This window comes from Eulemur rufifrons, chromosome 1 (genome assembly GCF_041146395.1).
Source record: "Eulemur rufifrons isolate Redbay chromosome 1, OSU_ERuf_1, whole genome shotgun sequence".
Taxonomy (NCBI): domain Eukaryota; kingdom Metazoa; phylum Chordata; class Mammalia; order Primates; family Lemuridae; genus Eulemur; species Eulemur rufifrons.
The window spans coordinates 60323041-60335590 of NC_090983.1; the positions used below are offsets into that span (position 1 = coordinate 60323041).

At 33.5% G+C, this 12550-nt stretch overlaps 1 protein-coding gene across 9 annotated transcripts in view; it reads left to right on the forward strand.

Moving 5' to 3' along the window:
• The window catches only part of LOC138385641 (sodium channel protein type 3 subunit alpha), a 77535-nt gene that overhangs the window by 956 nt on the left and 64029 nt on the right, over nucleotides 1-12550 (forward strand). For 6 of the 9 annotated variants that reach the window (XM_069471931.1, XM_069471930.1, XM_069471932.1 and 3 more), the window contains exons 2-6: nucleotides 4556-4674; nucleotides 6465-6554; nucleotides 10579-10707; nucleotides 11386-11477; nucleotides 12261-12533. In XM_069471931.1, coding sequence (XP_069328032.1) covers nucleotides 4556-4674; nucleotides 6465-6554; nucleotides 10579-10707; nucleotides 11386-11477; nucleotides 12261-12533 — 703 coding nt within the window. Of the gene's footprint in view, nucleotides 1-4555; nucleotides 4675-6464; nucleotides 6555-10578; nucleotides 10708-11201; nucleotides 11294-11385; nucleotides 11478-12260; nucleotides 12534-12550 lie in introns of all 9 variants that reach the window. The other 3 variants (XM_069471935.1, XM_069471950.1, XM_069471958.1) reach the window with 1 other exon arrangement.

Sequence of the window (12550 nt, forward strand, 5' to 3'; positions counted from 1 at the left end):
TCTTCCTAAAGCTAAAATAAGAGCATAATTCTGTCAGAATTAGCTAATTTCTGTAGCCAAATCAGCTGGGTATTATTTTATAGAAAATATAAAAAATGGATAGTAAACTCCACACTTTCTAATTAGGTATTTTGGCATCTTATAACCACAATTTATATTTTATGTTCACAAGCATAAAAACAGTTCAATGCAGAAATTGAAGATAAATTAATATCACCATGAGTTGATGGCTTATGGATCATAGAATATATTGAACACCTTTATTAGTAAGAGCACACCCTTTTAAAAGTAATGGCTGAAGATATCGCATTTTTTAGGCAGTGCACCATTTAACTTTATAAGATCAGTATTGACTAAAGGAAATGACAACCATTCAGACATAGAACTACCCTATTATTCTAAAGGAGTACTTCTCAAACTTGCACATACATACCATTACCTGAGGATCTCATTAAACTTTAGATTCCGATTTCATAGGTCTGGGGTGGGGCCGGAGATACTACATTTCTTAGAAGCCATCAGGTGATAGCCACCCTGCTAGTACATGGGCCACACTTTGAGTAGAAAGCTTTAATACGTTTTACTTAAAGTCATAAAAACAAATTAAAACAGTTAAACAGTTCTTTTTCCCACTTTAGGTAGTTTCATCAAAGGTGGCTATTTAATGTATATTCATATATTTCTCAATAATTTATTTCCATATTTTACTATAGAATTGATAAAGGAAATTTTGAAACTTAGTCATGATGATGACAATAAGATATCCTTCAAGAAATTGAAAAACAAAATACTCCCCTGAGAACTATTGATCTGAAGTACATATTTGCAAAGATACCTTCGAGACAGAGAGAGGCATGATTTATTCTGACATGATGAAAAGTATTTGCTACTTACAGAAAGGAAGTATCCTTAAGAAAGGGAATTGATCAGCTTGGTATGATTAAGGGAGGCTTGGAGGAGACTAATAGAGGCAACCATTAGTATTTTCCAAGGGAGACAGATGTTTAGCAGTACTGAAAGCATTTTCCTCCCAATGGCAAGGCTACACTGGGCTGCCTACCAGACGTAGTTAAACATTTTGCATCATTTGATTAAGTCAGCTGGCTGGAGATCCACACTCAGCAAGAAGCCTTCTGATTATAATTTGTTGTCCCATAGATTTGCTTAAAGGAAAGAATGTACTGGTTACGTAAGAGTAATATACCTCATTGTAAATAAATATGGCATTCTGACTTTATATTCCAGGCTTTCAAATTTGGTTAATGTGAATCTGCCACTAGGAAAGAGAATTGTCCTCTGTTGTTGAAGAAGTCAGTTTTTATTGCCTACATGGCTAAGAGCCAGGCTTGGACCCTGATTTATTCCTAGTACCCATGAACCATCTTGGGAGACGTCTAGCCAGCCTCTTCACTGTTGGCTGCACTGCTTTCCTTTATGAAGTATCTATTAATATAAAAATGAAGACTGAGTTGCTATTAAAGAAGTAGGTAATTTGTGATTCTTAGGATAGAAGGAGTATTGGAAGAAGCTAATGGAAGAAGTTCTGGAATTTAAAAACATTATGAAGCTAAGTTAATTATTAATATATGAAATAATGCAGGTAAAAGGCATTTAAAAACTCTAAAGCATTATGTAACTCTTTGCTGCTATTAATTAGTAATACATTTTAAATACAAAATTTAACCAAATGAGAAACATCACAATGTATTTTAATGGCATGTAAATTGAACAGAATAATAGCTTAAGAACAATGAAAGTGATAATAATAGCTAACATATGTTGTGCCCATGCTGTGTCAAACACTGCTCGAGTGCTTTAACTCATTTAATACTCGGTGAACCAGGTATTCTTGTTAGCCTCAGTTTACAAATAGGGAAGTGAAGCTGAGAGGTTAAGTAACTTGCCCAGGGTCACAAACTGTAAATGGTAGATCCAGGATCTGATCTACCATTTATGGAGAGCAGTTTATGGAAAATGGCTAGGTAAGTAATGTTTGGCTCCATGGTCTTAAATATAAAACAGAAATGAACAGAGAAATTGGTTTCCCTGCCCTTTATACTGACAATATAATTATTTCTGTCTACATATTCAAACAAAGCACCTTGTCAATGAAAATAAATTTATAAGATATCACCCTTACTTAAAGGGGAAAAACATATTATTACTTGGAAACCTGACTTTAGAATTGGCACTATTTATCCCTCCCCCAATCATCTGTCATTTTCTCAATTAATTTTCAGTTTAGGTACATCTTTCCAAAACATCAGAGCCCCAATTTCCAACTTTTATCTTGCAGTTCTTTAACCATACATGACATTAGTATTTTATTCCTCACTGCTCAGAACTCAGGGTTTTCTTTGTGCCAAGTATTGTTCTCCAGAAATAAACTGGTATTGTGGTCTTAAGGCCTGCTCTGTTTCAAACCCTATAAATTCAATAAAGATGCTCTTGGCATGTCAGCTTTAATTCCACTGGTACTATAATGGCTAATCTTGCAGGAGGAGCAAAGGGTTTCATGTTCAAAGGGATAATTCATGCCTGTTTACTCTGTTTTTGAAGGTATTTCAAAATAAAATCCTCTCCTAATGTTGCAAATAAAAATTGCTTTTTCGGGGACATTGTTTCAAAAAAGCAGGAGTAAATGCACCTTAAATTATGGTGAACTTTTCCAAGTTACTACTGTCATTGAATACCTAAATGGATCTTGATTTTTGACTGTAATATTAAATGACCTAATCCTGTGAATTCAAGACAATCTTTTACTGTCTCTGTGCTTCACGGGCAGTCTTCCAAGGTCCACTGTCCCTGACAGAGAATCCTACTGCTAGCAAAGAATAGTTTACTTGTCCTCTTCCTAAAATTGTGTACATTTATTGAGTGCAGTTTATGGAAAATAGTTAAGTAATGGTTGGCTCCATGGTCTTAAATACAAAGAGGAAATGAACAGAGAACTTGTTTTCCCTGCCCTTTATACTAACAATATAAATATTTCGGTCTACCTATTCAAACAGAGCATGTTGTCAGTGAACATAAATTTATGAGCTATAGCCCATAGTTAAAGTGGAAAAACTTATTATTAAGGAAGTGGTTATATAGATGTCTTAAAGGTAAATGATATCTTTAAGGTAAACCCATATTTAATTAAAACAAGTCTTTATTTGCAAACTGTGTTATTAAATACTATGAAAAAAAACAGGGAAAAAGTAGCTTATAGGCTCTTTATGTTCAGTGGTTTTTATAACAACTTCTAACTTAGTCCTCACTGGAATGAATGCTACATGTAAATTGCTACTTGACTATAATTACAAGCAACATGAAAAAGAGTGCAAATTAATATACTATGACCTACCAGGAAAGGGAAACAATTAGGGAGTAATCAGGAGGTCGTGTAATTTATTTGGAAAGACATGATGAAGGAGGAGACTTTGATAGCTGAGAACATTCCCATAGAGAAAGGATTTTCAACCCTGACTGCATATTAGAATCACCTGAGGAAACTTTTGTAAATCCCCAAGTCTGCGCCCATCCCCCAGAAATTTTCATTCAATTGGTCTCAGGTGGGGCCTCAATATTAGCAATTTCAAAATCTCTCCAGGACACTCTAATATGCAGGCAGGATTAAGAACCTCTGACATAATAGAAAGTCGTTGTAGGTGGGACCTTATTGTGAGCTCTGTTATGGAGACATTTCCCTGAAATGGGAGGGAGTTTGCCTCCAATGACCTCTCAATGACTTCCTCTAGGATTCTGGACCATTCATTCTGAGAGTCAGAAGGAGGGTCTGGCAGGGTGGGAGTGGGATTGACAAATGGATTGAATTGGCTGGAGCACATATGACTCTGGTGGGAAACAATAGAAGATGATCCTGGGACGTGGTAGGTAATCACTGGGCAACATAGCTAATGCCAAGGGGATGATTATAGGTTTCTGATCACAGCATTTTGGCTATGCAGTGCCCTTTGAGATGATGTCTTTCAGACTCATATTCAGTGCAGCTGTTCCTCCTCAGTGTGAGCTGAGAAGTTGATCCTTTCTCAGCAGACCTATAGAACCAGCAAAGCAAAGTTATTCAATCTGTTTGAACATTTTAAACTACTACAGGGACCATAGGGAGCCACCATGAACCTTGGAGTTAAAAGACTTGATGTAATTAAAATATTTATAAAAGATTATTTTAGCAGCAATGTGTACAGAATAATCTGAAAAGTTACCAAAGCTGAAGACAGATGGTGAGCTTTAAATAGAATTGGAATCTGTAAAGCCACCTTACACTTTGGTAAAAAATTTTGTGTAGAATTATCAGTTTGTATCAGCAAGCTGGAGCCTTAGACATGGATTAGATACTAGTAAATCATATCTTTATTTGTAACTATATGTTAATTTAGGCAAGAAACACCTAACATGTTTATAATTATGATATATCAATTGGTTTAAACAAAAAAGTTTGAACAAACAAGTCAGATTTTTTTTTTCAAAAAGTTCTCCCTGTGTTTAAGCTCTTTAAATAAGCTGCATGTCTAATTTTGTAATGTATTTCTTATATTTTCTTTTTCAGACTTTTATAGTAATGAATAAAGGGAAGGCAATTTTCCGATTCAGTGCCACCTCTGCCTTGTATATTTTAACTCCACTAAACCCTGTTAGGAAAATTGCTATTAAGATTTTGGTACATTCATATCCTTTTTATGTGAATTGTCTAAATGCTATTTCTAATGATTAATTTTAAAGAAAATGTCATTCGTGTTTTTAAATATTTATAAAATTTCTTTCAGATTAATGGTAACATTATAAATTTAATTTGTTCTTATTGATCTTCTGCTATTTACAATGAGATTATCACAGAATGACTATTGTGATTCTATTAATAAAAGAAAATATGCAACCATGATAATGAATGTGTAAATGAAATGCACTGTATAGTAAAACCGCTTACACTTTTATTAACTTCAATTAGATCATAAATAATCATTGCTAAAGAAACATAGTTTATTGAGGTTAGTATTACTATCTCTATTACTCAGTGTTGAAACTTTTGTGCCTTTATTGTTTAATATACATCAAAAAGTTGAATTTAGGCCAGGAGTGGTGGCTCATGCCTGTAATCCTAGAACTCTGGGAGGCCGAGGTGGGCGGATCGCTAGAGGTCAGGAGTTCGAGACCAGCCTGAGCAAGAGCGAGACCCCCGTCTCTACTAAAAATAGAAAGAAATTAGCTAGACAACTAAAAATATATAGAAAAAATTAGCTGGGCATGGTGGTGCATGCGTAGTTCCAGCTACCCAGGAGGCTGAGGCAGAAGGATCACTTGAGCCCAGGAGTTTGAGGTTGCTGTGAACTAGGCTGATGCCATGGCACTCTAGCCTGGGCAACAGAGACTCTGTCTCAAAAAAAAAAAAAAAAAAGTTAAACTTAAAACTACTTACTATGATAGTCAAAAAGTATATATAAAAAGGCAGAATAGATATGGATTTCAAGAAAATTCTCACGTAATGATAAAAGAGAAAGGTAATTTTCTGAGGCAGTGTTCATGAATGGGCATTTTGTATAGGCAGATTCAAAACAGGTTTATATTTATAAACTAAAAGACTGACTAACCTAGAGACAGGGCAAATAGAACTGATAACCTTTTGAAGAGCATTTGAATTCTCTCATTTGATGGCTTAATGTTGGAAAGTATTTACATTTTAAAATAAGAGATTTACCTCAAAATAATCATGAACTTCCTAACAGTTGAAGTCTAGATCGAGATCCCAAGAGAAATTATTATAGCTCATTTTCAGGAGAGCTTCAAAATGGTGCCTATCTATTTAGGTGTGACGTGGACTAGATACAGGAGGATAGCTGGATGTCCTGTTGGGTTCCCCTGCAGTCTAAAGTGAAAATTAACAAGTTAAAAAATAATGTTGCTTTATCAGCATATCTCTCTTTATTATGTTGTATCATCTCCCTTTATTATGCAGTAAACTATTATAGAAATAATTACATCCTTACAAAGATGCTAGAGTATTTACAGTAGAATTCTCAATGTAATCTTTAAATATACTGGGCTATACATTCTCAGGCTTTTTATACTGCATCCACTAACCTTTTGTAAGTCAGCAGAGATTTTAAGTTATATTTGAAGTATAATTTTACACTTATACTATAAACTTACTAAAAAATGGTGAGTTTGCCTTGGAATGCAATTTCACACAGCTGATTAGAATGCAAAATAATTCCCATCTGCTTATTAGGATTGCTTTCTATTAAATTCAGTTTTGTGAATATATGATACAAAAATTAAGAAAGAGTGGCCCAAGACCATATGCCAGGCTTTGAAGTTCCTTATTATTTTTACCATTGTCTTAAAACAAATAAGATTAAATTTCACAGTTAACTCACGTTGATAAATGTTTCTGTGTATATTGGATCATATGTAAATGGCTATGGTAACATACTAACATTTTTTCCTTAACTATAATCTACTTTATTCAGCATGCTCATCATGTGCACTATTTTGACCAACTGTGTATTTATGACCTTGAGTAACCCTCCAGACTGGACCAAGAATGTAGAGTAAGTAGGAATAACTTCTTGGAATGAGAAATGCACTCTCAAACTCTCTAGCAATCTCCTGTGGTCATGGTCTGACTTACAGTTTCCACTTTTTGAAGTCAGGCTAAACACTTCTCTAAGAAAAAGTTATTTCCATACTATGAAAGAAGATAAGGGAAGTTCTTTGGGGGAGTTTTTCCTTTATGAGGTAAGTATTTTTTCAAACAAATTCATTGTAGTATCTGTGTAAGAGAGGTTTTAAGTTAGTGTATACTTGCTGATAATTTAGCCTAAAATTAAGTCTCAGTCAGAGTTAGGCATTTTAGATAAAATACAATGATTTCAGAAATTGGGTTTTATCTGAAAAGAAAAAGAATTAAAAAATACAATGATCAAGTAATTTGATGAATAAAATTATTCTATGCTAGTACATTGCTATTATTGTTATAGTCTAGTAAAATAGATTTAGGTTTTAGTACTATATTAATATATTAGGCATTTTGGTTATATGCTATTATATTTAGGAAAAATATATTTAAGTATTTGAGTTAAGTCAGATATTTTGGATGTCTAAGTTATATTTAGATATGTAGGTTATTTAGACACAACATGTGTGCTAAAACACTTTAGATGTGTTCTACAAAAGAAATGAAATGTCTTCTGCAAAACTGTGCTCAAAAAATAACAAGGTTTAAGGGGGAAACAGGATTAGGGGCAGAACACTCAAAGCTTATGAAACTTTGTAACCAGAACACTAATAGAAACAATAGCAATCCCAATAAAAAGATGCTTGCCCTGTGAAGTCTTTGATGACATTTGCTTTTACAATCACAACCATTGAGTCCTTTGCAGCCTTAGATCCTGGGCCTCATCCTTTGTCCCTTGAGATGGAGACTGGGGGCATCTGTATGACATCACCAAAATAAAATGCTTCATTGACTATTTTAACACAGGGGGGAAGATCTAAGCTCAGTAGTTGTCCAGGATGCTAAGCCAGCCCCTAGTTGCATTAAAAGAAGACACTTCTGTGAATTCCTGCATTAATGTTAAGGTCATTTTTTTTAATTGCAAGGAATTTTCTATTTAATTGTGAGAAAAAAAATGTCCCTCGTTGTTTCAAAACACCAATATGCATGGGAAAATTGTGCATGAGCTAATGTAATTTCTGCATTATAATATTTCCTTATTTGTCAGTAACATATGAGGTTATTTGTGTCAAAGAAACATGCTTTTCAGTAAATAGAAAGTGTTTAGGTTATATAGGCTGTTTATATAGAGTATAATACAATGTTCAGGTATTTGGTTAAGTAAAGAAAATTAATATGCTCTTTTTATTGTTTTTTTTAAAGTAACGTAAAAAAGGACATAAGATAGTATAACAAATACTGCCACTTTATACTTGTTTTTATAGATTTCTATGAAGATGGACTGTACCATTCTAAGCCATTATTTGTCAGTGATTTAACATATTTTTTAAGATATTTAAAAAATTTGTTTTTAAACAGTAGCTTGAAAATGCTCCCTGGAAATCATTGTAGTAGAGAACCCAGTTCTTATACTGAGGCAGGCCATTTAATAGAACTGTCCATCACTATGTATGATTTTCAAATTAACAAAATGGATATACCTACATAAAACGATCCTGTATGTGCTTTTGCCAACAGAAATTATTGAAGCATTTAAACACGTATCAATTTCATTTATTTGTATAACATTATTAAAAGATAAGCAAAGAAGACACTTGAATATGTAGGTCTCTCTTTTTAAAGTAACAGTATTAACTTATAGATGATTATACCTGTTACGAAAGTAGTCTTAGATTTACAAAAGTTTTTGTCTTTCATCTTTCAGTGGAAAACTTTGCACATGATCAGTTATCTTTAGTAACTTGAGAACAAGATGTCAGGAAAACAAGCAAAATAATGGTGGTTACTGTCAAAAAAGAAAAAAACTAATCAGAGTTCAATGAAAAGATAGCTCAGTTCTGAGATGAAAACAGAAGTCACTGATATCAGAAACACTACAAAGATGTGGCATACACAGAATGACCCAAGAACCATATTATATAGTGAGAGGAGCATTATGCAAGGCAAGGCAGTTCCATAGACATCAAAGTTGTAGGAACAGAAACCTGTGACATAGACAGAATTGACAGATTGATTAGCAGGCTAGTGTGGGGAAAAGCCAAGAAAGATTAAGGTCCCCTCATTCCAACTTACTTGTCCAATCTAGTTCCTAGTAAGCACTTTAGAATACCTGTTCTGTGTCTCAGATGTCCAGCTCTACGACTCTCTTCTGTGGACAGCTATCAATACTCACCATACATTCCAAATGTCCCCACACATTTTCTTACTTTCCAAAAACAGGAACAGAAGCAATCTTACTCCTTGTACTCTATAGATACAGAATTGCCTCAGCACAAACCATAGGGCACTAATCACTGATGTGATAAACAGAACATACATGTGAGGTGTCGCTAGGCCTTGTAAAAGGTCAGCTATCTTTCCAAAGAGAAATATCATGGTTATCATATGTATTACACAAAGATCCAAACTAAAACATAAACATCAGCATGGTACTATGAAATATATCTCTTCCTAATAGTCAGCTACTTCATAGTAGGTAAAGATAGCAATTATACTGACTGCTCACAAAATCACTGAATTGTTGAGGAGGGAAGGAGGGGAATGTACTTTAGAAAACTAGATGTGACTATTTCTGCATACATTATCCTTGATTTCTTTGTTCCCTCATATAAGAGAAATTTCTGTAGAAAACATTTCAAAAATAACAATCCTAAAATTTTTCACATATAAAATACTGTTAATCTGTAAAATATAAGGAATTTTAATAACAGTAAGTCAAATCTTTATGGTTTGGGTGAGTACACTGACAAATGAACTTAATTTGTACTGTTAAAGAACACAGTGTTGAAAAATAAGTACTCAACTATTATATTTTTGGAAGAAACAGAAACAGAAATAACTTACATTGTCAACACTCGCAAAAAAAAAAAAAAGAAGGCTAGGAATGCACTACATTAAATAGCAAATGGAGAAGTCTTACACTATTTTGGAGCCTAAAATTTGAATTTGATCAAGGTTAAAATGATTTGGCCCAATTGCATAGAGATAATAGCTAATGCAAAGTTAGATTTAAGAATTTTATTTATCCCTGAATTTTGGTAATTGTGTAAACACACAGAAAATGCTAGTTAATTGAAGTATTTCTTGTGATTATACATACATATATCTATATAGTACACACACACACATGCATATATATATGGAGATGGAGGGAGAGAGAGAAAGAGACTGAGAGAGACAGAGAGAGAGAGAAAGAAGCAGTTTATAACTCTGTGCCTGACTCTTAAGGATCAAAAAAAATGAAATATATTTTTGTTATTAGACATGCAAAATAGCCTTAAAATGAGTTTAATCATTAAGAAATTTGAATAAAATACTTTATTATTTAAGTAAATGAATCCAAGCTATGTTGCCTCTAAAGTTGTATTGTCCAGTGAGAAAGCCACTAGCCACATGTGGCTATAGAAACTTGAAATTTGGCTAATCTTAATTGTTGATCATATTTTGGATATATTAGTTTAAATAAAATATACTATAAAAACTACATTCACTTGATCCTTCTTACTTTTTATTTGCTACTAGAAATTTGAATATTACATTTGTGTCTTATATTATATTTTTATTGGACACTGCTGCTCTAGAGGGTCAAGCTTGATGATTATGATTATCCATAAAATAGATGAAACTATTATACTAAAACCTAAATAGTTAAAAAGGATCAGATTCTTGGAAAATATATTTTCTCTTCAATTTTTTTTTTTCAGCCCTTCTCTTCAGTTTAACCTTTTACTCGGGCTTATAAGATTAATTAGACTAATAGATTCTTTGGCAAGCAGAAATAAGAAACAATATCTTAGTGAACTGAAAAATCAAAAAAGGATGGGATTTGCTATGCTTATACACATCTATTTTAACAGTACAAATGAAATTATTAATTTTGGCTTGGATGTTTATCCTAGGTACACATTCACTGGAATCTATACCTTTGAGTCACTTATAAAAATCTTGGCAAGAGGGTTTTGCTTAGAAGATTTTACATTCCTTCGTGATCCATGGAACTGGCTGGATTTCAGTGTCATTGTGATGGCGTGAGTAATTTTCAAAATTTGATAAGCTCAAAGGAATGAAAATAGTCACACCATAAACCAGATTGTGACATAGTTTAAATGTAAAGCTTTCTTGTTAGTTATATTAACTATATACCTCATATATTTTGAAAATACATATTAGAATGTATGTTGCAAGGTAAATATAGCTGGTAAATGAACAATAAATGGGATTACTTTCATTCACATAGTCTTTCTCTTCATCAAAATGAAATTATTCATTGATTACAATTTAATAAAAACAATGGTACTTTGATTAGTTTTGCAAACAAATGTGTTCATATTAGTGAAAATTACATTGTTATAAAGCAACAAAATTTTGTTTCTTAAAAGCAGCTTTCATCATATGGTACCCTGAGGTCTATAGCAATTCCATTTGTTACACCAAAGGGCCTCTATATGCCAAACCCAGCATTGATTCCTTATTTAGTATCAACTTTGCCAAAACTATCAGTAACTCTGATTTAATTCTGCAGGTATGTAACAGAATTTGTAAGCCTAGGCAATGTTTCAGCCCTTCGAACTTTCAGAGTCTTGCGAGCTCTGAAAACTATTTCTGTAATTCCAGGTAAGAAGAAACTGGTGTAAGGTGGTAGGCCCCTTATATCTCCAACTTTTCTTGTGTGTTATTGTGTTTGTGTGTGAACTCCCCTATTACAGATATGTGACAGAGTTTGTGGACCTGGGCAATGTCTCAGCGTTGAGAACATTCAGAGTTCTCCGAGCATTGAAAACAATTTCAGTCATTCCAGGTGAGAGCTAGGTTAAACACCGAGGCTGACTTTAATTACTGAGTTTGAAATCAATTTATAATACCTTGTTGCTTATTATTCTTGCTCATCACATTTCAAAAATGCCAAATGATATTGCAATGTCAGTTCAGTTTCTAAAATTTTAGAAATTACATTCTTATTTATAAAGTCAGCCTTTGAGTTTAACAGAAAATTGCATGAGACATCTATTAAAAATACTAATTTTGCTCTGTCACTTTCTTTGTTTCTTTTTTTTTTTTCTTTTGCTACCATGGCTTTACTAACTGACTTGGATTTTACCATTCATTGTAGATCTATTTCAAAAATGGATCTCCTTTTATAAAGGAGAAAAGATTGCTATTGAAGAGCATGCATATGTCATGGGATTTTTATTATCTTAAAATTCTTTTCTCCTTTAAAGTACTGTTACTTGGAGGCCAGTGTAAAGAATGGATGGAGGAAAACAGCCTCACACAACATAAAATGTGAAATGAAAAATAACTGCAAGTTTGTCAGTACATGTGCATTCAGCACGTAAAACCACACAAACAAAACTTCCTGCCTAGTTATTTAAACTTTCATATTAAACCTTCAGAAAGCACATCATTCATACATAAAATCTGCCCTTCATCTATTTTCCAAACCATCAGGCTATCCATACAGCTTCAGTGTCTTAATAGCCAAACAATTGTTTGTAGGGGAAAGAGAATGTGTGTGACAATTAAGAAGAAATCGTGGTTTCTGGCACTCTTCCTTTGTTGACCTATAGTTCTCTCTATTCAGGTTTAAAGACCATTGTGGGGGCCCTGATCCAGTCGGTGAAGAAGCTGTCTGACGTCATGATCCTGACTGTGTTCTGTCTGAGCGTGTTTGCTCTAATTGGACTGCAGCTGTTCATGGGCAACCTGAGGAATAAATGTTTACAATGGCCCCCAAGCGATTCTGCTTTTGAAACCAACACCACTTCCTACTTTAATGGCACAATGGATTCAAACGGGACATTTGTTAATGTAACAATGAGCACATTTAACTGGAAGGATTACATTGGAGATGAAAGTAAGAAGTATTGCCAC